Raw genomic sequence first — 27389 nt, 5'->3', positions numbered from 1 at the left:
ATCATATCTGCAAAATGTTCTCTGGAAATGATTTTGTTTTCCAGCCGCATCAGCTCCTGGCAGCTAAAGCATGATGAATGTCTTTTATGGTTGTTGGTTTATGCAGGTCAGAGTACTTGTTTAAGGTCAGAGAAAGATTGTGATCTAAAACACTGGCAAAAGTCAACAGTGACTTACAGCACAAGATAGGAAGCGTTGACCTTTTCCGTTTAACTAAACCGCATTTCCCCCTCGACCTTCACCATGTGGGGCTTAAACTGAAACCACGCAAACGATAAGATGCCGGATGTGAACGTCGGACTCTTGTTATTTCACTTCCACCGATGCATCATTTCTAGACAGGCTCATTTCACAGTTTTCCGTCTCACTTGTGTTTGCTGATGAGTTTAATTAAGACAGAAGTCCACACAGACCACGTCTCCGCTCACATTTCACTCTATCATCCACAACTCAATTTCCTTCCATCTGAGAAGTTGAACTGCAGCGACTGTGTGTCGGCAGCTGGCTCAGTCACGCAGGTAATCGCACAGCCCAACTGTGGCTCAACGTTTCCAGCGTCAACAACTGAAGGAGGAACGAAGAAGCTTCCACAACACAGCCTGAGTCAACACCGGGGAAACAAGTGTCAGGGAGTGTAATCCAGGCAGGAACTATATCTCACCAAACACATCACAGTTTTACCAAAAGTCAGAGAATAACAACACATGTAGAAGAAGAGGGACGGGAGGATAAAGCCCTCGTAGATTTTCTCTGCACCTGTCAGAGCCCAACTCAAATGGATTTGGATATTGATATATATCGTGTTACATTTGAGAAAGATGAGGACACTAATGCAGAGGATGGAAAATGTTTCATTAAATTAACAGGCAAACAAAGTCCATTAACTTCTGACACAGCACAAGGGCTCATAAGAAAGTAAATAAACTGAAGCAGAGACACAATTAAACCCAAAATACAAAAACACATTCACAAAGAAAAGTCTAAACACAAGTCCAGACCAATATATAGATATATATAGATGTATAGAAAATATTGGCAGATTGTTATCAAACCCTAATGACTAAGAAATGTGGGGCTGAGGTTTGATATTTTACAGTTAAACACTAAACTTCCACTGAAAAGAAAAGACAAATTCAACCAAATACTTTTCTGCATTGTTTGTTCTCTAAAATAAAAGTTTTATTACCAGCAAACAGAAAAAGATTATTTTTTACCTGCTAAGCGATAAATCTGTCGAGTTTTAACTGTCCGGACCATCCGGAGACGATTTTCTGCAAAGCGACCTGAAAATAGAAGGTGATTTCTTTTTTGCACCATAAAATTCCACAGTATGATGTGTGGAGTCAGAAAACACAGCAGTGCTCACTCTTTGACTCTTGGGGGAAAAGAAACAGTGACAAATCTGTTGATCTGCCCCCCACTTCATCTACTGTACAAATCCTCAGACGCATTTTTTTAACTTCATCTCCAATCAAAGGAGCCCAGATTGCAATCTGTTACACAATATGTTTTGCTCCACTTTATCAGGCCCACAGATAAACCTCATGGCTGGAACACGGGCCTGTGAGTAATGAAGGCTCCCTCAACATAACAAGATCCTGCCATCCTTATGCTCTCCTTCTCCTCTCAATTTGTGGCGTCGATGACTTTCGCTGGTCATTTTCCTGCTTTCCCTTTCCGAGGAGCGAGTCGGCACAGATGCTGCAACACAATGTAATCATTTTTTACATCTTGCAAGCATGCAGGCAATTAAATGGAACATATTGTCAATATGTAGGCAGCTCCGGGTCCGCACTCTGTGACGTGGACAAACTGCATTCCAGCTAATCCTCTCATAACAACAATTAGTCGTTCGACCTGAAACACACGTAGGAGGACACAACGTTGACTTATGACTGAAACATACGCATTTCCACACTTGATGGTGGAGCAGGTTAAAAACAAATGATTGAGAAGGGAACCCAAGAGGCTGGGACCAAACTAAAGATAAACTCCACAACCAGATTAACGGGCTTTCTCTGCCCGCTCTGACTGCTGATGTCGGACAGGACCTTGATTTACATGGATGCGATTTGATTGGCTAGTGCCTGTGCTCGAGTATTTGTTTTAACGTGGTTTGATTGGCTGCTACCTGGGCTGCAAAGGGAAGCTACGGGAGCTCAATGCAGTTGTGCAACGCAAAGCATGACCTCATCCCATTCGAAGAAAATGTGAAACGTTTCCATTAAAATCTCCAACACTTAAACATAACTGCCTTAAAACATGTCTTCACTTTAACATTCAATGATTTACGGGAGTTTTAAGCTCCTATAAGGATAATATAATAATATAATAATGAGTAATACCTCAACTGCACACAGACACACAAACCCTTCACAAATTATTAATATAAATATAGTGTATTGTTAATAATCTGTAAAAACTTGTATATCAGACATTTCCATCACTTTTATTATTCTTTTCAACATCGTGGATCATTGTTAAAATCTAAATGTTTTAGGCAAAAGAAAAAAAATTTAAATACACAACACTCTAGATTAAAAAATTACTTTGAGGAACTTCACAGATGTGGAGCATTGGGACAGGAAGGGAGAAAAAAAACCCAAACCAATGAACTCTGGTGAGGCAGTGGTTTTACAAAAAGCTGAGACAGATGAGAAGGTGACTGCCCCCCCGCCCGCCCTCGCAGAAAATGCAAGAGAAAGCGTTAAACGAAAGCGGTTTGATTTCAAACTGCTCAGTAAAAGGCGTGCTGCAGCCGGCTGCAGCTAAATCAAGGCCACTGGAGGAGCTTGCTTAACAACTGCTTTTCTCTCCCAAGCCACTGAATGCATCATCGGGGAGTTGTTTGTCTCTGGCTCGGCTCCAGACCAGCACAGTTGTGCGCCTCCCGCTGCTGAAGATATGCACCAGCTGACAGGCTGCAGCGAGCAGACCCTGTCAGACAGTGGGTTAACTGGTGGGCAGATCACTCTGTTTTCTCTACTTCTCAATTCTGTCCATGTCCAGAATCGGACTTCTTGGACTTTATCGACTGTAAATTTATGCACAACACATTCATGCTTTAAACAAGATGTGTGTTCAGCACAATGACTTTTAATCTTGTGTTCAGTTCATTAAAGTGAGTGATAGAAGTTCACACATGCTTTTTTTTGGTCCGATTTTCATTAGACATGAAATCTGGAAAATTGGGTGTCAGCATCGTCCGAGTCAGACACATTCACAACAACAGGAAATCGTCATCAACGTGCCCATTGGCTGTGAATTTCCTAGAGGTTTTCCTGCTGCATTCTCACATGGGTCTCACTCATTTCATCACGGTAAATGTCTGGAGCATCTGACTCGGACATTTGCGTCCTGACATCCGGACTTCAGTGCACGTCTGAGAGCAGCTTTATTAAGAAAATCTATCAATCCAAACAAACTTAAAACCAACAGAAACATGTTTTTTTATTATATGTCAACACTATGTTGTTTTTTATTTGATATTCTCACGTTCCAAATCCTTCCCTGTAACAGTCAACTGCAACATTAGAACTTTCTAGGACCCTGCGGCCTTTTCGCACTTTTTGCTGTGTGAACAAGGCACTGCATTTTAGAGGAAAAGTAAAATATAGAATATAAAAAACAAAGAGAAATCGCAGACAACAGACGAAAAAGGTTTGCAGTGAGATGCTGAGAGTGACCACTGATGTGGGACCTGCAGAACCCTCTCAGCAGCATATTCTCCCACTAAAGGTGTGAATGCAGTGTGAGGTTTGTACGACAATGGCGTCACACATGTTCACGCAAGTTTGAGCCGCACACGGAACATAAGGACCGCGCCGGCTCATGTGGCCGAGCAGATGTGGAAAGAAACAGTAGATGAAAAAATTGAGAACAGTCGAAAGAGGAATAAATGTCCAGAGGATCTGAGCGATTTGTACCCGTGTTTATTTCCTTCCATCAATTTTGAGTCTCAGCTTTTTACAGCTGATAAACTGCTGCTAACTCGTATTAAGATGAATATATTTGTAACTGTTAACAAAGTTGTAACCGTCGACTGTAAAGATGGACGTCATGGCAGCCCCCCCCTAAAGGTGAAACCAATTTATCTTGATCGCCTCCTCCATGGTAGTGGACGGGACATGCACCAAACTAAGAAGTCAAACTCGGCCGGACTTCAACACCACAGCTCCACAGCTCCATCACTACTGAGCAGACTCTGGCTCCAAATGAGGGCAAAAGCGTAAAATGGTGGCAAATATATCCAAAATAATCTGGTCGGGATGCGTCGTTCATCTTTATATTCTATGTCTATGGTTGTAACATATTTAGATGATTTATTCTGTATTTAATCAATGACAATTATTATAGGGAAAGTTCAGCAATGACGCTGTGAGTAATGCTCACGTTTGACTGTGAGCATTGTAAGAACAAAAACAAACAAACAAAAGAAAACCTAAATTAACAGTTGCACAAACACTGACGTAGATTCAATTCAGTCCAATGTCTTTGGGATGTATGAAAAACAACAAACACCTTTTTCCGTTTTTTTTATTTTAAATGAGTTTCTAAAATATGTGACGATACAACAGATGAGTCATTTCAACAGGATTGTAAGGAAACAAAAACAGAATAATTCCCGGTTCAACCTGTCGCCGGATGAACTTGATTCTTTTGTGCTACGTTCTGGACGATTATACCCTTTAGTTCCTTCTCGCACATTTGTTCTCAGAAATGTTTCCGAGACAAAGTGGCAAAACATCCTGGCACAAAGAAAATCAACGCAAATTATAATCATCAATATTGCATCCTGTGACTCGTATGGATTTTTTTGTGTATATATTTGATCGTATGGATGCAGATAACAATTTTTTTATACAAAATACAAACAATTACATCAACGCTTTGAATATAAAAGACACCCCCATCGCCCACAAGGAATGAAAAAGACTCAAAATGAGCAAAAGAAATAATAATATAGAAAATAATTAAATACCAAAAATAATAAATGCAGTAAGTTTAAAGTATTTTTAATTGAATATAACTAATGACATGCATATGAAAATAACCATAACACGGAACTATAAACTAAAAGGTAAGATAAGATACAGGGTCAAGGTTTAAAAAGAATACTAGACGCAGTTCATAGGAAATACTATTGTGAAAGGAATGTGATATATATATATTTTTATATTGCATTCTTCTGGATTACATAGAAAGTGCTTAGCAACATCGTCTCTTTGCTTGCAGGGAAAATTATATATATTTCCCATTGTTAAGAATACATAAATGAGAGCCAAACATTTTTGGCAGTGCACTTTGAAGGATCAGGTAGAGACGCTGCTGAATCTATTGGGCTGTTCATTTAGATTTTCTTTGTTATTTGTATATTTCCATCAAATCAGATGTTTGGTGAATCACTCTCTGTGTCATCACCTCTGAGAACAGAGCAGTGAGCAGCCGTCTGTGTTCCACTCGCCACAGTTTCCTTTTGAAAAAGGAGATTTTATCTCTGATCCATCATGTAGTAAAACATGGTCTTCAAATGCATTAGTGACCTTATGCAAATGAAACTTTATGAGGCTTAAAAAAACAAGTTCTTGTTTCCCTTGTTAATGTTGATTAACTGCGGTGGTGTTGATGACGGACAAATCTTACAACTGTCTCTTTATAACTAAAATGTATTTTCTGAAATCCTTTAGGTTACATTCAACGCATGTTTAATGTGTATGTTGTGTGAAAAAACTTGCTGTATGCTGTAGATGTCGTTTAAGAGATAAGAAGTGAACCTCAAAGGGCTCTGAGTTTAGCCAGAAGAGCCTCTACATCCGACTCCCCGTTGCTGCCGCAGCTGCTGACTGAAGCACCGGCGGAGGACGTCTGGAGGCCTGGAGGCTCTGCTTCGACATACATCTCCCTCTCAGTCACTTTAACAGTCTGTCTCTCCACCACCCTCTCTCTGTCCAGCCCGTAGCCGTGACCCGGGGTGTTTCTGTACCTGCGGCCCGGCTCCGTACAGGCCGCGGCCCTCGACCTGGCAGCGGATGGATGACCCTGAGGCTCGGCAGGGGCCCCCTTGGTAGGTGGAGCTTCCTGCAGAATGTTGCCCAGGTTCAAATCCTGCCGAATGCGAGACCTTTGTAAAGGCGCCTTGTTTTCTGTGAGTGAGAAACAGACGAGAGAGGTGAGCACAACTGTGGGATCGAGAGAAAACAGGAAGAAGTTGATGTGTTACTGACTCGTTAGACAAACGGAGGCAAGGGAGTTAATCAGATGACAGATTAAATTACATGCAAGTTGGAGAGTAGGAGGAAGGTTAAAAAACAAAAAAGCAAGTGAATGAATGGAAAATGTACTGCAGCAAATATGATATAATGAAACAACATTGGGAAGTAACAGGAAGCACTTTAGTGAGGATATACAAACACAGAACGTACAGTGTGTAGACACACGTTGATGAGGACACATTATCTGCAGCGGAATGTGTTGGCGACCAGCTCGATATGATGAAATGGATGTGGCTGATCAAATATGTCGCCCTTTTCCAATCTCCCAGTCCTTTTTCCCTTTACCCTCCCACCCAGCTCCACCTCCCCTGATTCCACCATCATCATCCATTCTCCTTCCTCCGCTTTTCATCTGAGCTCTGTGCTCGTACAGAAGTCCTCTTCATCTTTCTTATTTCTCTTACCCACAACTCCCCCGCACCCACCCGCCCGTCCGCCGCTTTCCTCTCTCCTCAGCCTCCCGCCCACACCCCTCTGGCTCCCGACTTAAAACATACACCCAGGCCGACAGTGAAACAGAGCGACGGCCCAGATCAGACCTGCGTTCTGAATTATAATCCCTCTGAGTAGATCTTAGACTTCATCATCAGTATGTGTGCGCTGGAAGGAGAGGCTGAATCCATATTCATGTGACCTTGAGCGTGAGGCTGAGAGGAGTGGCGCGAGGAAAGACACCACCGCATTTAAAGTTTCCTGAGCCTGAAATGTCTGGCAAACAGGAGTCAAACACAGCAGAGCAGAACAGAGCGACCCGCTCTGTCAGCCAATCGGTAATGAGTTTGGAGCGTGGCCAGTCAGTCATGACAGTGTGTTTTATGGGCCGCGCTGACAAATGACAAGGAACGTCCCTGAACACAACCTCTGACAAATAAATAAGGATAAAGGGAGGAAAGAGAGCAGACAAGAAGGAACTGACTTCAAAATTAAGCAAAGAAACACAACGGCCCCACATACAGGATGTGCAAACACATACACACACAGAGACACACACACACACACACACACACGCACACACACTAAAATTAGATAGGCAAATAAGGCAGTGGGTATTTTAAAAGGATGAAATGAGTGGTGGGTTTTCTTACTGCTGTGACTGAACATTCACCGCAGCTGAAAATCCAAGTCTCCTCTAATTATCTCACCCTTTCAGCTTTCTCTTCCTGTTTGTTGCTGCGCAAAAAAACCCCGACAATTACTCCCCACCGTGGATCCTCCTGCTTCACACTCCCTTATCATGTCCCGTTCCTCTCTCCTCCCTCTAAAAACCTGTCATCTAACCCCCCATGTCTGTTTCCTTTCTGCTCCATCACATCCACAAACACACAGTTCGTTTACAAACAACACACCCACGGATTCGTGGCTGATGTTGGGAAAATTATCAATCGTGGTATCAGCAATTTGCATTTTAATATCTTGTTTACACTTCTGTGGAAATTCTAAACTGATGCCATTTCTGTCATCGACGAGAGAAAGAGAGAACATGCAAAGTGGGTACTGTCTGATTTCAAACACACAACTCTTTAAATTAATATTTATTTCTGAGATCATTAGCAGGGTTAATCATTTGAACATTTTCTGCTCTGCATTAAATCCTAATTTTATATATATATATATATCTATATAGATATATCTATATAGATATATCTATATAGATATATATAGAGAGAGAGAAATACAGAGTATTACCTCAATATTTAGACTTCAAAAAGAGATACAAAAAAGACCTCTTATCCAAAAATGCATTTCTTTTCTTCCTAACAGGGCTCTGCCCTTTAGTGGTGAACATGATCAAAGTGTTGGCAAGTTCAGTTTCTTCTCACTCTGCCTGTGACACCTAGCTGCCCCTTCCTTTGAAGCCCTGCTAGCTTCTCAACAGACGCCTTCATCCAAGTTGTAAAACACGTCTGGGAGATGTAAAACACGTCTCATCTCAAGAGTTGGTCCTTTAACCAACAACCGACACAGGGTTTTATAGGGGAACGAGTCAAGTGGAATTTTAATGGAAATAGCTGCTCTGGTTCATGATCAGGAATTTGAAGACAAGGCTGGTGTCGTTTACAGAATACCTGCTGCGACGTTAGGGCTGTGCACTCATCTCTCTGAAACAATTCGACATGGATGCACATATGTGATATGCATCCGATATGGATATCATAGATACACCAAGAATCAGTACATTCTAATTCAGCTTTTGTTCAAATTAAGGGTTTTGTAATTGTAAATTAATGAAGTTGTTTGCAGACGATGACATCAATACGCAGCATGAAAAAGCCACTGAAATAACTTCCTCACCATCAGTAGTCACAGTGCTTCAACAATTTAGAATTACACTCCTATAACCTTGTAGGAATCCTGATGTCACCGAACACCCACAATCAACACTCACTTCAGGCAGTTTATCATTTTCATTTCATTTATCCGTTTCCCCTTTAACAATTAAAAAGTAACAAAACTTTGGACGGACCCCAAGAAAGATGAAGATTCACTTCGATTTTGGCAACAAGAGGCTACTTGATTAATTTCATGGTCATTGTCATCCATCTACATCCTTTATGAATGACACTAAAAGGTTACATGTCCTTGAAAATAAAAATAACTTATTGTTTCAGTTATTTCCTTTGACCTTTGGAGGTTAGAGACAAGTAGCTGAAGTTCACTGGCTTTGTTGTTAGCTTGCTTCAGGTCGGCTGCAGGCTACAAATCTGTCAGCACGTCCTTGTTCTTGTATCTTGCTGTTTTCTTAAGAACGAGTTGTTCTCATGCCTCTTTTACTGATTTGTTTTGCATGTTGCATCTGTTTATCAAATTTCTGCCACGAATATATATTTTAACTTTTTTTCCACTGCTGGAATTCTTGACAAATATATGTATAGAATTCGGGAGCTATATGGAGAGACAGAGAATGTAATCTTCACAACCTAATGTGACAGTAGTCCATTGGAAAATTGCCTCTGTCCAATATTAGAAAGTTGTTTTCCTATTCTATTTGCAAACAGCATCAGAAAGGAGTTCACATTTCCTTGTGTAAGATAATTTGCTCAGCTTATATTTGCTGCTTCAACTGACGCAGATGAGCTTTTTCTCATCTTCCCCCCCTCCTCCCCTCTCCGGCTCTCTTGAAGTTTGAAGATGTTAGCAGGCGGGCAGGCTGAGGCAGGGAGCCTCAGCAGAGACACACAAAGTGAAGTCTAGACTGCAGCAGTGCTCGCTTGTCTTTTCCTTTCCCCGACTGTTACAGATACGCTGCCTGCCACCATTGTGGTGACAATGAACTCATCTACATGAAGAGCCGTTAAAAGATCGGAGCAAAACAGTCGGCACATGAGAAAGCCTGGAGATTGGTATTTTCCTATGTCTGAAAAAACACAAACACAATGCGATTTTGCTAAACTACCGGTCTATCAAAGCCCTCTGTCTGCCGCTGTCCTTTACTTTGCTGGAAGGCACAGCGGAGAAGAAAAACAGGGATAAAAGAGCTGGCAGACTGAGCTTGTTGCGTCTCTTCTCGCTCTCTGCTCTGCTGTAAAATGTGCCTTTAGACTGTCTCACAACTCACCAGCCACTGACACGGGGTTCTTATGCAGTATAACACAAGCAAATTCTCAAACAAAAACAGACTAATCACTGCTCTGAATGGTTTGAGAGTCAGGAATTTCAAGATGGAGCTATGTCAGTTTAATACATTTCTGATAGGATGGCATTTTTCAGGAATGTAAAAAGGCCCCGTCCAATGGGGAAAACAGAGCAGTCATTTTTTTCCCCCTGCAAATAGCTGCGGAGAGGAATTCACATTTTCCTCTTGTCAGATCATTTGGCACATTTCCATTTGCCACTTCAAATACAGATTCAGATGAGCCTTTCCTCTCATCTCCCACTCCCCCTCTCCTCTCCACTCTTATGAAGTTTGCCGTATTTGATCACTTTAAGAAGAGAGTAGTTATGCAGACTCGCAAAAAAAAATACAGAAAGTGAAGTGACTTATTCTCTCTGCGGAGTGACTGACACAACAAGTTGAAGTTAGTAAGATCAAACACAGACTTCTACAGCCGCCATATATCACAACACAGCTTGCAGGGTTGGCAGTTCACTGCATGTTCAGTCTAATGACGACTATTTACCCCTTTTTTTAAGTGCAACATCAGTTTACTGCCTAAGGTTTACTCCATGTATATACTTTTTATGCAAAATGTTAAACTAGGGACAATCCATTGATTTATTGGATTACTGATTCATTTATTAATGGTTCCGTTTTGATTCTTTGTTAAGATATCATAAATTGTAGAAGAAAATGCTCTTTTGCTGTGCGTTAAAATGTGGATGTCTCAGTGTTATGCATCAGAGAGGCAGCAGAGCACAGATGAGAGAATAAAGAGAAGGGTTTATAGTTTTATAGGCTTCAAAATGCTCCAGTATATTTTCCAGTGTTTCAGAAGTGAGTAAAGACTGGTGTTGGCATAACTGAGACACAAGTGACACCAAAGCTCAAAAGTCCATAGCTCTTATAAGGGTTAGATCCGGAGGTCTGAATTTTCACTCGAGTGTGTTTGATACGATTTCAAAGGAGTATGGTGATTTTCATAGTTCCAGCATGAAGATTGCCCAAGTTATTTTTATTCTAATGTGATTTTTTGTGAGAAGATATTTTTGAGGCATGTGTGCACTGTTCAGGTTTTGTTTTGGCGCCATTAAACTAGATGCTACCTTTCACCTGATGTTTTATGCATGTATTTGGTGTTCTTCTGTTATAAGCTTTTTATTTATAAAAAAAAAGGTGAATATTAAATTTGACTGAGAGTTTGGAATAATTGTAATGTGAATTATTTTAGCAATGACAATCCTGTCGTGAACATCTGATATTATGAGAGCCTATATACACACACACATGCAAGCACAAGAATAACAAGTCTAATTTCCAGAATGTTTTTTGGAAATAGCGTTTCAAATAATTTCAAATAAATTTCAAAATGCAAAGAAAAATGTCCTTTACAAAATCCCAGAGTTCAACTTGGCCTCGACTACAATATCATGTTTTATCCAACAAACATTCAAAATCACCCACAGTAATTCACTTTTCTATCATAATAAAAGACAGAGAAAAGCAGAAATTGCTGACATTTGAGAGGCTGAGCCAACAACAGACTGGGGGGGGGGGGGCACAAGAAGCAGACAACAAACAACCCTCAGAATCACCTCCCCTCCACTGGACAGCTGTACAGTGCCACTGAGGTCAGACTCCAGATGCAAAACAGTCTCATCCTTTTGTGTCTGTGAGCATGAGAGCGTGAGTACAGTGCTGTGCAAAACTGCCATTTGATGGGTTTGTGCTCAGGCAGAGGGAAGCTGCATGTAGAGAGCTGAAAATGTATGGTGTCATAAATGTGTGTGATGCATCAATGTCCCCGAGTGAGTCTTTTAAAAGCTAAAAGCTAGTAGGCAGCTTGTTAGTTTGCCCGTGTGCATTAGGCTGGGCGTAATTAAATATCATTACCTGGCAACACACCAGTCATTGACGGTTTGTCCCTTGCTTGTGCATCGTAGTTCACTGTGTGTGTACGTGTAGAGCAGCTTGTCGAGCTTCTCCGCCGCACAGAAAGAAGCAGCAGACAGGATTAAAAACAAGGACAGGCAGCAAGAAGTGAAAGAGGAGCGGAAGGAAGGAGGACGGCAGTGGAAGAAAGGGCGTGAAGAAGGAGATGATGACAAGACAGACGGAATAAACAGCTCAAGACAGTGGCGTGGTACGGAGTCAATGAGTGTGATTTGGACGAGACTTAAATGGAGTACAGGAAACAGTGCGACCAGTGAAAATTCATCGATACTGCTGAATGCCATGAAGTTGCAATTGCACAAATCTGCAGAGCCACTCTGATTTGAAATGTGGAGTCGTGCGGCGACACCCGAGGGTGAGACGGATAGGAAGGCGTGAGGATTTAACTAGGTAACATTGAGTTAGATTCTTTTATTACCCATTGCTATTGACTCCGACCACCTGCGAGGTGGAAAGACAGAGGGAGGAATAGGAAGAGACAAGAAGATAAAATATAAGGTGTGTGGCTACTTTATGGGAAGAGCACTTAACAATCCCTGTGGGTAAAGTCTGCAAACCAGCACTGTTATAAGTAACTAAAGCCCGTCCTGCTTTCGCTGGTTCAGCTGTGATTTTATTTTCTATCCCTCCCACATTTAACAAACCCCAAATCTTTTTTGAAACACAGAATAATTTATCATAGTGTTCGTTCAAAAGCAACATAATTTGGAAGCTGTCTGGATTATTTTAGTTTTGCTCCATGTTGCGTACGACGTCATCTTGCTCCCAATGGAAGTTGTTTTTGTAGGTCAAGACAGCAGCTGGTTGTGGAGTTGGGGATGTGAAGTATTTTATTGATCATTGGATCAACCAAAATACATTTGCTTCCAGCTTACTTTTTAAACATTTTTTTATAATGTTGTAGATTCAATACCTTTGTGTAAGAGAGTGAAAACACTAAATACAACAATCTGATGTTAAATTCAGCTCTGGGATGTTGTGATGAGAACTGTCAGTATGTTAAGGGAAATCTATTATAATACGAATAATCAGTTATTCAAATAATAAATAAAATATCTGTAATACAATTATTTGCAGCTCTAGAGTTAAGTATTCTCGTCAGACATGATAAAATAATGCGAGTTTCGATTTCTTTTTTAATAAGTTTATTAATAAGTAATTAATTTTATTTCTTCAGGAAAAACAATTAAGAATGAAGGAAAATTACCAAAACATATCTCTTCTAACTTACATAATTGAATTTACTGATGGAGATGAGAACAGTGCTGGCCCCTCTCAGTCCCCACTTCTTGTGTGCTATTTGAGGAGAGCTCACACAATTGGAAAGACTTTAATTGGTTTTATAATGCTTAGGAAATAAAAGCTGCCTGTTATTTTAAGTGTACAAAAACTATAAGCTGAAAATAAAAGCAATAAAATCGTGATAAAGACATCCTTAGCTGTAATCTATGGACACAGTAAGTGAAGCCTGGATAACAACCAGAGTATTTCAAAAGAGAAAATGGGGGCAGTTCCTTGACATTAATAGGCCACGACTCACCTATAAAGAAAACCATGGTCAACATCCCCGTAAATATCTGGACATGGCAATGGTCTGTGCACAAGCACAAAGCACAGCCTTATAAAGACATGACAACACATTTCATCTGCAATTCATAAGCAGACGTGATTGAGTAATATTAAAATCCAGTCAACAAGCAGTTGGTCGGGGTGTTGTGGTGGTTCTACTGCTTAAAACCAAAAAGGGCAACGTAGAAAGAGCTGAGCTGGCTGTCCCTCAAGTCCTCTGCCCCTCAGTGTGAACCCCTGCCACTGTGAGCTGCAGCCAAGCATGACATTGCGTTAGCACGCCTTGGTAAGTCGAACAATGCCTCAAAAGTGACCCTGGTTCCCTGCCACTAGTATTTCTACCCTGCACACACTACTGGCTCCCACTGCGCACAATGCTCTATTGAGAATTAAATTAAAATAAACAGAGCTTCTGTTTTGATTGACCACAAGATTCCCCTCAATGAGGTTTTCCAAAGCATCGCACATCAACAACATTGTTGTTGTGACAAAACAGTGACTGACAGACAGAGAGCATGTACATCATTGAAGGTTTGATTGTTGCTGGTGGCGCAAACACAGGGATATCTGATGTCACATCTTATGTAGCTAATTATTCATATAATCATTATAGCATAATGGCTTCAATGTGTCAGTGCCCAATTGATTTAATAGACCGAAAAAAAGGTGATTAGAAATGTTGAAAATGTACAAAAACTTTAACCTCAACTAAAGACAAAAGATGATTTGTACCAAATTTAGCGTTGTTCAAATTTACATTTGTTGACACTGGGCAGGTGAACAGAATAAACAACTTGTACGTCTCACCGTGTGCCTGCCAGTGTGTTTGGGTGTGTGTGTGTGTGCGGCAAAGCACAATGACGTTGGGGTGAGGCTGGCTAAAGCCGGGGATATACTTGCTGTTGAAACACATACTTGCTGATGTACTACGCGTGTTACCAGAGGATACCACTAGAGGGAACACCGGAGAAATCCGACCATATAGAACTTCCGGATTTGCATGATGTGAACAATAAACATGGCGACACTCGAGGAGGTTACTATTTTGTTCATTCTGAGGTAAGGGCAGAAAAAGAAACAGCGGCGCCATCGTAGATGGTCTGTAAGGCCGTTAAATCAAACGAGGCATGACTATGGTGACTTTGTTTCTCTCGTTCTGCCAATGTGAGAAATTGATGATGAAAAACACCACCAGTATTTTCCACATTTCAGGCATTTGCTTCACTTTCTGGAGTCTATTTCCATGTTTGTATACAATCTTAAGATATATTCATTATATATATATACACAGAGATAATTGGTTGTTTATTCTATTAGCCTTAAAAATCCATTATTTGTTGGACTATTCTTTGTGTAACATATAGAACACAGATATATTCACACTACTGGCCTAACTGTGGCTTTGAGGGGAAAAGGAATAAAGTTAAATTAATGTTTGTTACCAGCTTAGAAATAACATCTTGCAGAAATAATGACTTTCCACACTTTCAACTGCACTGCCACATAATGAAAATAGCTCCAGAGGAAAAAACAACAACAACAACAACATGATGTTTAGTGTTGTAAATTACCCATTTCAAGCCTTTTAGTTTTTACTATCTATTACTATCTCTGTAAGTTGTTAAATTTTATTCATTTACCTAAAGACTTGCTGTATTTTTAGACCACAGCCCGCGATAACACAAATATGCAATTTGTAACACAATGTGGGAAAGCATGCAAAATATCATCTACTACTACATAAACAAACCTGTCTGCCTGTATAACAAAGGGAAAATACACCTGGCAGATGGTTTTAGTAACCTGGGCTCTTACTCCTACTTTACTCTCATTATAGCAACATGCAGGGTAATGGACTGAGAATGTTTCCTCATACAGGGACAGCAGCACGTCCTGCATGGGGGTCTGCGTTTCTCTGTCTTCCACACACAATCGCACACACATAAAAGCAGACATCAGACACAAACACAGCGAGACAATCTGACAGACACACATCACTGCAGAGAAGTAAACACACACATAGATAGACACAATGTCTTTTTTTTAATAAGCACCAGCCTTTTCACTGTTACAGGTGTACACAGTATACGCCGCTGCCTCTGGCATGAATTAAACATGTCTCGGTTTCAGGCTCTGCTACCTGTTGTTTTTTGTGTGGTTACTTCTGGTAAATATCCCCAGCAGTCTTAGTCTAATGCATATGTATTTCCCCTAAGTGGCTTCAAACTAACTAAGGGTTTCTATCACTGCTTTCTCAAGGGGTGTACACCTGTCACACCTGGAGAGGAAAATATTGATCCTTCACACGCCTCCAGACATGAAGCTGAAACAGACTCGCAAATGTATTCACGGATAGACAGGCGGACAAGAGCGCACATTCTTCTGTTTGCTTGCAATCAGTCAGTCGCATGGACTGACTCAAAAGAAGTTATGTGACAGCTTCTGTCTTCTGCAGACTCTGGCAGACTACAGAACACCCAGCCAACAACAACCATAATCCATCTGTATACATAACGCATTTAAGTCATCATATTTCTGATGAATTCTTGTGCAATGCAGAACTGAAAACACAAAATCTGAATCAGCTGTATTTGCCATGTATGTCTACAAATACTAGGAATTTATGCACAATTGCCAATTGTCTTAATTGCACAAGACATACAGCAAAATGAGACTACAAAAAAGCTAACAAAAGAAAAATAAATACTATGTGCAAATGCAATGGTGCAGAATGTCAGTAGTGGATTTGTATAATTTACAGTAAACGCAATCTACATTTCTTGTTATCAAGTTTTTTGGCTCCTTTCTGTGTATCTACAATTAATGAGTCCAATCCCTAAATAGCCATTGTGTGTGACACACTGAAAATCACTGCTGCAGACCAGTTAGTCTCAGACACTTTATTTTTCTGAGCTTCTTGTTCCAAACACTAGAAGTCATGGTTCCAAAAAAAAAGAAATCTGTAAACTTATTTTCCTGATACCAAATGATATGAAAGTTAATTCTGCAGAACGCCCCACCCGACAGTGACGAATGAAGTCACTCGCGTTGCGGCGGCGTTACAGAGCGGCAAGTCTCTCCTCTTACAAACTCTCTTTGACAAGTACGGACAGAGGCGTGCACAGAGCACACACAGTGACAGCGGACGAGTTTCAGTTAAGCTCATCATCAAGTCAGTTAGTTACAGCTCATACGACGAATCACCAGCATGTTTGTTATTCTAACCAGCGATGGCAAAAAAAAAAGCTGCAGATTTTCTCCACTCCAAACCCCACCCCCGATGCCATCGTCTAACACAATGTTTAACTGTACACATCATATTAAACCAATTCAGTTGACTTCATATGACAAAATCTGGATGGAAATTATAATCTTGTTTACTTATTGATCAGACAGCTGCTGATATGAAGGAAAACTTTTAATCATTTCAAGCTGTTTCATTAAGATTGTGTTCTTATATTGCTGCTTGTGTGTAGACAACATTTAACATTTAAAATCGGGCTTGTTGTTGTAAACAGACCAACTCAACACGCAGTTGGTCATTTAGAGACATTAAGCAACACCACTTGACATTCATTAACACCCATGAATGCTAGAGATAAAATCAGCCTCTCTCTGAAATATTAGGAGGTAATTAAATAGTTCTACCTCCAACAGAGGACTTTTCTTTCTTCTTGTCTCTTGCAGTTTCTCTGAGGTGTTTCTTTCTTGCTATTGTTTCTCCTGCCAGCTGAGGGGTTGTGTTTAACACTCAGGCCGACTCTGACAGCTCTCAATATGCAGGGCCACTCCTGCCAAACAGACTTATGAATTCCAAACAGCCCGGAGTCATGCTCCATATTTCATTCAAGTTGAATATTTAAAAAGATCAACCCACTCAAAACCCTATAAAACCTATCGTTCTGGGGCCTTGTGTCCTAAAAATAAAATCGCATCTGCCATATTGCATTACAGACAGCCACATCAGCCTCCATCTCTTAACCATTTCCCCCTCTCTGTTCCCCCCTCTCTCTGACAAAACCCATCTGGTAACCAGCCTGTCTCCATCAACACAAGATTTTTTTTTTCTCTCTCTCTCTTTAAAACAACTGCACACTTCTTGCTGCAGCCTTTATCTCATTTTCCTCCGCTCTCTCCCTCGCTGTCTAGAACTCACTCTTTTTCTCCCTCCTCACTGATACTGTAACTCTCGCCCCTCGGCCGTCCTTCAGCCTCATCTCTGCTCAGGTGATCACACAGACGGCCAGGTAGAACAGAGTGTTTTCCTCTCTAATGCAAAATGGTTCCTTACTTCTCACTTCATAAAGTGAGCAAAATAAAATAAAATGAAAACCCATATGAGATTTGACAAAATGCAGCTAAATTAGTGTAGATGGACTGCAATGCAGCCGGCTTCTGACAGCCCAGCCTCAGTCAGATCAAAGTGATCCAGACTCTAATTTAGAGAAAGAAAAAGTCAACATGGACTCATCAAAGTGTGAGAAACGGACAGCGCAGCGAGAGCGAGTACGTGCGGTTGTGAGCTTCGCCTTCACAAAGCCTATAGCAGCCCTGGAGGTTTTGCCCGGCTATAAAATAACAGTAACATAATTCAGCGTTAAGCATTAATTTATCTATGTATATATATATTATACAATAATTTGAGCATATCCATAGCATGTATTTGCCTCAGAGTGCTTTAAGTAAAGCATAAATATCACAGTGTGTTTTATCAGAGAATATTGCATAAATGTGACTCTTGAGAAAAAAGTTAATGATTACATTTTAACTTAAAGAGCCTAATATTATAATAAATAAACGTCAGACTATTGAAATGAAGGAGGTTCAAATACTTATCTATCCATCCATCTATCATCTATCCTGTTTTTATTTTATTTTGTGTACTAATTGAAATTTACAATATGCAAATTGTATCCTTCCACTTGATTTCAGATATTATCTTTGATGAATAAACTTGACACACATAAGCAGAAACCTGTGGGCAGCAGCGTCTGCACACACCCACCAGTTGGCAGGGAAGAAATTAGATCAAATCAACCCATGCTAGAATCAAAACAAACACAAGGCGGTGAAATGCAGAGTGATGGTGACATTAAATAAATATCATTAACATAAAATTGGTAGATTTTTACTCCAATGTAGGACACATCTTAGTGTTTTTATTTTTCCAACAGACTTTGCCAAATTAAAGTCAAATAACTAGATATGTGAGCAAAATACATCAAGGAAAAAACACTACTAGTCAATGGAGCAGCAGAGAACAGAAAACATGTGCATACAGTATAAAGACTGGCATGTTTTTCTTGTTTTCTAACTGTTTGCGTAAACCTTACACTGCAGCTGCCTCAAAGTACAACACAGATGTGATTGTGGCTTTTTCTGTGGAACACAAGTGAACTAGTTAAGTGGAGACAAATTTTGATTTTTTGGCTTCACTAATTAGAAAAGACAGCGGCAAGCCCTAATCTAGATTTAAAAAACAAGCCATTAGGAAATTATGGGTCATGTCACAGGCAGTACATGCTTCTCTGCAGTCCATAGGCTGGGGGGCTCTTGGGCGGATTTTGGCGTGCGTGCACACAAACACAAACACATGCACACAAACACACACAAATTAGGTAATACCTAAGTGTCATGTTGCCCCAGAGAAAATCCAGACTCTGTAAAGTGTCTGGTCTGTCTATTTCTTCTCAGCAACTCGACTCTGTGACTCATCAGTGAGAAGAAAGCAAAGATCGCATGGTACCACCACGGGGCTTTGGGGTAATATTGCTATGCTCTCCTGAAACCATTGGAGCTCACTGACATATCAATGCAATTAGAATCATGGCTGTGTCCCAGTGAAGGTCAGCTCGCACCACTCAGACTAACGCAGGGAGAAACAAAGAGACAGTACGGGAGTAAAAGAGCAAGGGAGGCAGTCAGAGAGGAAACAAATTAAGTGACAGGGTAGCTTGGCTGAGCTTAGCTCAGCCTCTGTCCAGGGGCCTCTTCCTCTAACTCTCACACTGGCCTGGCAATTAAAAATACATGCATCAATGGTCTACGCAACTCTCTGGAGAACATATAATAATGTATTTACACAAGCCACACGCAAGTAAATTGACGCAGCAATGCGACAGAGTGTGTGCAGCCAAGTGCGTGCCTATTTCAGATTTCTTTTGCTCTTAGAACTGATATCTGGCCAGCCTTGTTCCATTCAATGAACCTCTAATCAATGCAGCAGACAAATGATGTGGCAAAAATGGAGGTTACACACATCATGGCTCAGGGGAACACATTAACCCGATCACCTCGAAAGGTATGGATCTGCCCAAAGAAAGCTGTAGTTCATCTCCATACCTTGATTCTACCGCAAGACAGACATCAGTTGACCAAGGACGGCTGTGCTGATGAGATTGGACAATATTGATTCTAATCAATAGAGGGCTGAACTGAAGAGTGTGCCCTCTCCAGATAAAGAAACACATTTAAATTATGAAGCTCCGTTATGCAGCGAGTAGCAGTTAGTAAACATCTAGGGGATAACTTACAAGCTGCCTGGGACCTCTAGCAGCGACCTTAGTGTGTGTGTGGGTGCATAGGTATGTGTGTTTGTGTGTAGGTGTAGGCAATAAATGATTATTTTAGTTTGTATTTTAACGTCCAAGTGTGTACAATTACTCCACCACTGGTACAGCACATGTGTGTAATATCTGTGCATGCATTGATGGTTATGCACAAAAGCATCTTTAACAGATCTGGCCTGAGGGAGAGCCCAGTGCTTTACTGTAAGTGTGTCATCCATCTCATTCCTTTTGAGAGCACCCACGGGGCCCATAGCATCCATGCTCCCCTCAGACATGTTCTACTGTATGTCTCGACAGTCCACAGAGTCAGCAGCAGTGTGGACAATAGAATAGATTAATATTGTAAATGGCAGAGCAACACTGCCAAATGGGTTTCAACGCGGTTCAAGCTTTGACTGTGACCAAGAGCAGCTTTTATATGAATACAAACGTGCACAGATCCAAACGCAACTGCATCAACTATGACAAAATCACAAAGTACTAGCATTATACACAAGTAATTGGTTTCGCTAGTTCATGTTAGCCTTGACCTAAGGACACGTGGGGCAGATAAGGAACAGGAGGTGTTTGTTTTGTAGGTTAGTCTTTCTTCTTTGTACATGGTTATGCTCAAAATGAACATTTACAGCCTTCTTCTGGTTAAAAACCTTGAATGAAACAACAAAGTAAACACACACAGACACACTAGGTGTTGCGACTCACCAACTGGAATCAATGTGCCGAGCTTAATGTCTAAGATACAGCTGCATTGATTCAAACTGCTTGAAACCGAACAAAGCTGAAACGTCGCAGGCATTTCTGAAAAGCTCGATATGACAGATACCTTTTCTTAAGCAGGTAATAATGTCTTTTAGTGTGTGTGTTTTTCTCCCTTGTATCTGCCAGTATTATCAGCTCAGTGAAAGTTCAGATCATGAGTTAACCGTCCCTTGCACAAAAGAAAAAAAAAAACCTGCATTCTGCTGCCCCGTGCAATGTAAAATTGGCAGGGATTTTGAACAGAATCCCAAGTAGAAACAAACTCTGAATATTATATGATATTATTAGAATTTTGTAAATACAATGCAAACAGTTGTAGGTAAGCATAAACACTATGCAAAATGTCATCGTTACATGTAGCATTGAGCGACTCAAAGACGCCATTTTTAAAATGGGATGAAAATGTAGTTCTATTGTCCAACTGAATGGGTTATTAAGTTTCCACCACACAGAGCTGTTTCACATCGTACACTTTGTTCTTACATTTAACAAGAGGTATTCCATAAATTACTACAATGGCAATTAGTAGAGCGCATAACCCCTCCAAGTCCCAACAGTCCCCATTAAATTCAACCAAACTGCACCAAGTCCCCTAAATATGCCAGATTTTTTCATCAAGATATATGTTTTATTCCCAAGGAAATTGGTGGAAAAAAAAAAAAAAATAAAATAAAATGTCTTTTTTAGCCCATGTCCCATCATTCCAACAAGTTTCATGGAAATCCCTTCTGTAGTTTTGTCATTTTACTGCACATTCAACTCTTGTAACTTGAAGAGAATAAAGTAACATGGAAGCACTGAATCAAATTGTGTTTGATTACTTCCTTAAAACACACTTTGATCAAGATGTATATTAAATCAGCTGCATTATGCACAGTAGTGCCATTTATTCAACGCAGCCAGATGTATGAAATAACATCTAGATATGTATCTGTTTTCTTTAATCAGCCAATGAAAGGAACAATGGCTCAGTGTGACACATCAGAGCATACAGGAGCGCCTGCGGCACAATCCTACTTGTAATTATCACAGCACCAATCAGCAAACACTGCACAAGACAAACACAGGAACAAAGAAAAGACAGAGAGGGAAACAAACAAGTAAATAACTTCAGAAAGATGCACCACGACAGCGTGTAACATCCTCTGTCTGAGAATAATCAGGGAAGCTTTGGTGCTGTCGGTGGAATTGATCAGGCAGCAGATATAAAACAGAGGGCGAGAGCTGGGCACTGTAGGTACATGGGTGTGTGGCTCCTGCCTGCTTCCGAAACTTAGTTAAACGACAGCAACTTTCAGCTATAACTGCCTCATTAGGATTTAGCAGAGAGAGGTAGACTAGCCAGGAAGGTCACTTTAATAAACGGCAAAAAATACATATCATATCTTTACCACAAAAACAACAGCAATAATCACCTCAGAAAAAAAACAACTCTCTCTACACCCACTGAGAAAATGCAGGTATTTGTGCGGTGGGAAATGTGTTTTGCATAAGTAAAGTCAATAATGACGGATAATGACATGATAATGAGTGCAAAAGGATATGAGGATACAGGACAGAGGTGTGAAGCGAGGTATTTATCACTGAAAGCCCTGCCCAGCCTTGGTAAAAACAAAAGACACATAAATAGATGTAAAAACGGACCCCAGCAGAAGCAATTATGCAAAACTGCAGAGGAATTGGTTACACTTCTGCTATCAGATGGAAAGAGAGCGCGAGTATCACACAACAGGCAACACATGCTTATAGGAAAGGTCTGATGGAAGTAAATGTGGCCGATTCAAAATGTTTTTCAAAATAAGATACACTGGCTGTAATAAGTACTCATTAGTACCTTAATGCAGGTTCTGAAAAGTGAAATTCAAAAACTTGTTTGTCAGCTGTATTGATTTTACGATCATACACCTAACTGTGACAGAATGATCACCCACCACTCAACTCATTTAATTCTTGGCAAGGTAAAACGTTCATTCAGCCGAGATAATGACTTCGTTGAGACTTTGTCAATGTCGATTGCAAACCCATGAGCATAGTCTTCCTTCTGAGTTGTATTTTGTCTACCAGTTAACTGAAATGTATCAATCCACAGGCAGACACCCCTCATCACAGTCAAGAAAATCATCTGAAGGCAAGATTCCTGAAATAAGCAATGCCTCCCACATATGCAAATGCAGTAAACAGACTATGTACAAGAGTTAAAGTAATGAAAAGACTACATGTGGGGGAGAGAGAGAGAGAGAGAGAGAGAGAGAGAGAGAGAGAGAGAGAGAGAGAAAGTACACAAAAGTCACAACAAAGTATAGGCAAAAGTTAGCCTGGAACCAGGCTGGAAACACAACCACGACTGCAATTACAGCAGTCACTTCAGCGATGCTAGTCTAAGGCTCTGGGCGTGCACAAATCAGGTTTTGTTTGCACTGACTTCATATCTGCCAAACCACTTGGCGAGGAGGCCAAGCTTACATTGTTATTGGAATTGCTCGAGTCTGGACATAATCAGACATCTCTAAACCAAGAAGGAAGATAACAGGAGAAGAACCAGACTACATATTTGGTAAGATCCTTGGGTTTAATCCTGGTGTATGGCATACCCACATTTAGCACCGGTCTGCAACCACAATCTTGTTTTGCAGCTTTAGATGGGTGATGATAAAAAACTCTTTTACTTGAGTTAATAATTATGCTAACATAATGCCAAATTCACCAGAATGGCAAACAAAGAAAAAAGCTAATAACAATAGTGAAACATTTATACTGGCTATAGGGATTTTTCTTTAAGAGCATGTGAGAAAGACTGGACAATTGTGTAGAGAAAAAGTGCAGAATTAATTAATGTTTTAATATAGTTACTTGTTAATACAATTAACACTTTGTGCATCGGGCCAGAGAACGTTTCGATTAAGGGAAACAAGTATGTTGGCAGGTGGCTAATGATCTGAGGTAGCTGAGTTACCAAAGAGCTAAAAGTTGGAGCATGACAGATGCATTTTATGTGTGTGTGTGTGTGTGTGTGTGTGTGTGTGTGTGTGTGTGTGTGTGTGTGTTTGGGGGGGGCACTTAAGGCAAAACCTTGTTTATTTAAAAAAATCATTCATCTGAATGTATGCTTCAGTAAAATGATAAAAGCTGACATTTTGGACGTTTTATTACTGATCTACAGAAATTTTGCAGATTCTTAAAGGTCCAGTGTGTAAGAAAAGTTGAAATTATTGGAGATTTTCAATTAAGTCTCAGATTTTTTAAACCCCACTGTATGACTCAGTCGAAAAATCTACATTGGAAATTTGAATTACCTAAAATTAGAGTCAGCACTGGTTAAAAGAAAATCCTGTATCGTTTTTGCTAAACATATCACGTGAATCTTAACATTTCTGTTAGATTTTAGATGCACATACAAAAAATAATTACTCAAACAAAAATAATAAAAAAAATCACTACATGCAAATAACGAGATACTTCACTTCACTATGTGTGAATGAGTTAATCACAACAAAATGACTGAGAAGACTATGAAATAATTTTAGCACTGACACTATTTTTGATTACAGACCTCACTGATTATGATGTTGGAGGCTTCACAAATGAGATCGCTCTTTCCATATCTCTCCCTCATTAAGGGAAAAGCTACAGATATCTGAATGAAACTGGTTGTAATCACCAAGGTCTATTCTGATACTCAGCAGAGTGCAGACACACACACACAGCCTTACAAAGAGATGTATCTGGAGCAGAACTGGTGCAATCAACACTAAAACCTACTGCAACAGGCTGCTTTGTGGTGCTGGATGGTGACTACTAAAGCTTCATTGCTATAGGTGGGTGGACAGAGAGAGATGATCTTTGTAAAGCTCATGTTTCCCACTCAGCATGTACACAGTCACTGCTGTGGATAAAGCACTGAGGACACAGAGAAGAAAACAAAGCCAAAAGAAAATGGAGGGCTAGAGTAAAGAATTGCCTTTATTCTTTTTTCCCTCCATCACCATCACATATCCCTGACATGTGGCAAGGCATGACTAATACCAACTGATCACACATGTAAGATGTGATAATTATTGCCGGCGTGTACACAAACTCACGTACGTCCTACTACATAAATCAATTTTTCTGCTCACCATAGCAACAGGAACATGACAAGTGGTGACTGGTCCGCAGCTCAGGCTTACGAATCCTTTCAACTCAGCTACCTGGATGTTATTGTAATTTGATCATTTGAACGGTTTGCTGTGCACGTGTATTAGCAAGAAGGCCCCAAGACACAGAGACTGGCGCATACGCTCGTCATGCTAATGTCTCCTCCTCTGTGACTCCTGATTCAAAATGCTGGTGGGATTTTCTACTGGAGGACTGTGACGAATCCTGACAACATCTACCTTGTTACTACTCCTCCTCCCCGCTTCCCTTACCCCCTTCCTGTCACGCAGAAGGCGTTTCTGTGGCAAGCGGACAAAACACCTTTGTGGCAGAGGCTTTGGCATCTGTGTACACTCGGAACAAGGAGCAGAACATTAATTCCTCATCACGTACCTTGTGGACTACTAATAGCTAGATGGGAGGTGAAGAACTGGTTGAAGGGATGCACAGTAGATTGTTTTATACCAGATGTTTTTAAATCAGAGGAGCCACGATTTGAATAATGGCATACATTATTAAGCCTATAGAGGTAAAGGATATAGCCAGGGCCAGCTGATTTCCTGCAAATTTGTATTCATTTATCATCCCGCTCAACATAGTGACAGTGGTGAGGAATGATTTTACACAACACGTACAAAAGGAATACATGAAAAACAGTAGGGTGCACAAGGAGAGAGCATGAATACACAACGAGGATAAAATGAACAAGCTAAAAGGTTTGAAACAGATGACCGGGAGAGGAGAGAAGAGGGAAAAACTACAAAACCAGAAAGAGCCCAGGCAAGGAGAGTGGGATTTATTTTCACCTGTCAACAGCACTTAAGGCCATAAACACATACAAAGCTTCTGCCTTCAGGGCATTGGGACAATATTGGTCAGAGTGTGTGTTTGTGTGTGATGGATGATCCCCCGTATTTATGTAGTTTGTCATCAGGGTGTTGACATAACACAACCCGGGCTGAATCTAATTCTCATTGAGAAATCACAAACTTGTGGCAGCCAGTACACTGCTTGTCAATGTAAGATTGGTGCAAATGGTGGCAGTGTGAGCTCCAGTCCTCAGACGGCAGAAGACAGAGGAACGAGAAGGAATAAAAACAACCCTCAACCTCATTAATTGGTTATTATATCCCTGATTTTCAACTACATGCTGTATAGAAAGATGGACGACATGACAGCTCTCCAACAGTGAAGCCGAAGCATCTCTATCTCTCCCTAGTGGCTGGCTGTGGTTAAATACATTTCTCTTGAAGTTTTTCTCACACCAACACATGTTCAAGGGTTTTTCCTGCACAATTCATTATTATTTACTTGATGCTCTAAAAATGTGTTTATGTGTTGGTCCTTGATATCCGCACATTGATATGATGAGAACATTTCCTGAGGATGAACAGCTCTTATCACACTGTTGCAACATCTTGAATGAGAGCATGATGCAAACCCAGTAGTGAGCTAATCATAAACAGAACTGACTGAAGGGTGGAAACAAACCTTTCATTCAATTGTGGATCAAAAGAAACACAGTACAAAAGATATGAATTCAGTACCCCTTTATGAAAGCTTCTCCATGAGGGATTGGTGTCCAAACTGTGCTTATAGATATTAAAACACACAACAGGCAAATCAACTCTGAATAGTGTCTGTGAGGACATTGTCCCAGACAGAAAAAAAAACAGGTGATGACTTTACAAGATATCTGAGCCTTCTGGGGCTCCCATTATTCTCTGTACCTTCTACTGAACGGTCCCAAAAAAATGGCCCCTAACATTTAAAAACTGCAATGTAAGGCAACTACATTGTGACCAATTAAGGGAGGCAGGGAAACAGACAGAGAGAGAGAGAAAGAGAGAGAGAACTTGATGATTACAAACACGCCTGGGAAAATGAAACTGAAACCGCAGGTGTTTTAAATCATTTGTCATTACGGCTTCAAGTAGAACATGCATTCATGCTGTGTAATGTACAATATGCAAATCCAGATCAAGTCTGCAGTTACTCTCCGACTGAAATTAAAGCTGCTTTCAAGAAGCAATAAATTAAGACTCCAGATTTGCCTCAGAAAATAAAAAATGAAAACTTTAAAGTTACTTTAAGTAAGATTAGAAAATTAGATGTTTCGAGACTTTCTCGACAGCTTGCGGACTGATTCTTCAGTAAAGGGTGAGGGACAAATCCAAAGGGATGTGACGTTTATGCAAACTGCTTCTCTTCCACTCCTGTACAGCGCAAACCGTGTACAACACTATGTTAGCTCAGAAATGGAGTCTGTTAATGTCGACCAGACGGGCACCTAGCCCAAAACAACATATCCATTCAGAACCTGTTTGTTTGTACATTTTATGTCCATTAGCTCAAATGTTATATTACTCACCGCACTTAAATCATCTGTTTTTAACCGACTCTCGATCCATTGCCAGAATCGTTCAGTAAAGGTAACGTGACTCGAAAAAATAAAAGAGTCATTAGCACATCAATATAAATTAAATGAGACTTGTGATGGAAAACATAAAATCAAAAATGACCTGTGGCATATGAGCT

General features: G+C 40.5%; 1 protein-coding gene across 6 annotated transcripts in view; it reads right to left on the bottom strand.

The window, feature by feature from the left end:
* Window positions 1–4520: 4520 nt before the first annotated feature.
* LOC118109663 (protein diaphanous homolog 3) overlaps window positions 4521–27389 on the bottom strand; it is a 153198-nt gene continuing 130329 nt past the window's right edge. For all 6 annotated transcript variants that reach the window (XM_035156956.2, XM_035156984.2, XM_035156965.2 and 3 more), the window contains one exon: window positions 4521–6143. In XM_035156956.2, coding sequence (XP_035012847.1) covers window positions 5776–6143 — 368 coding nt within the window. In that variant the 3' untranslated portion in view covers window positions 4521–5775. The remainder of the gene's footprint in view (window positions 6144–27389) is intronic.

This window comes from Hippoglossus stenolepis, chromosome 1 (assembly GCF_022539355.2).
Source record: "Hippoglossus stenolepis isolate QCI-W04-F060 chromosome 1, HSTE1.2, whole genome shotgun sequence".
Lineage (NCBI taxonomy): Eukaryota > Metazoa > Chordata > Actinopteri > Pleuronectiformes > Pleuronectidae > Hippoglossus > Hippoglossus stenolepis.
Note: the sequence above shows the minus strand (reverse complement) of the source record. Positions and strands in the feature narration are given on the sequence as shown.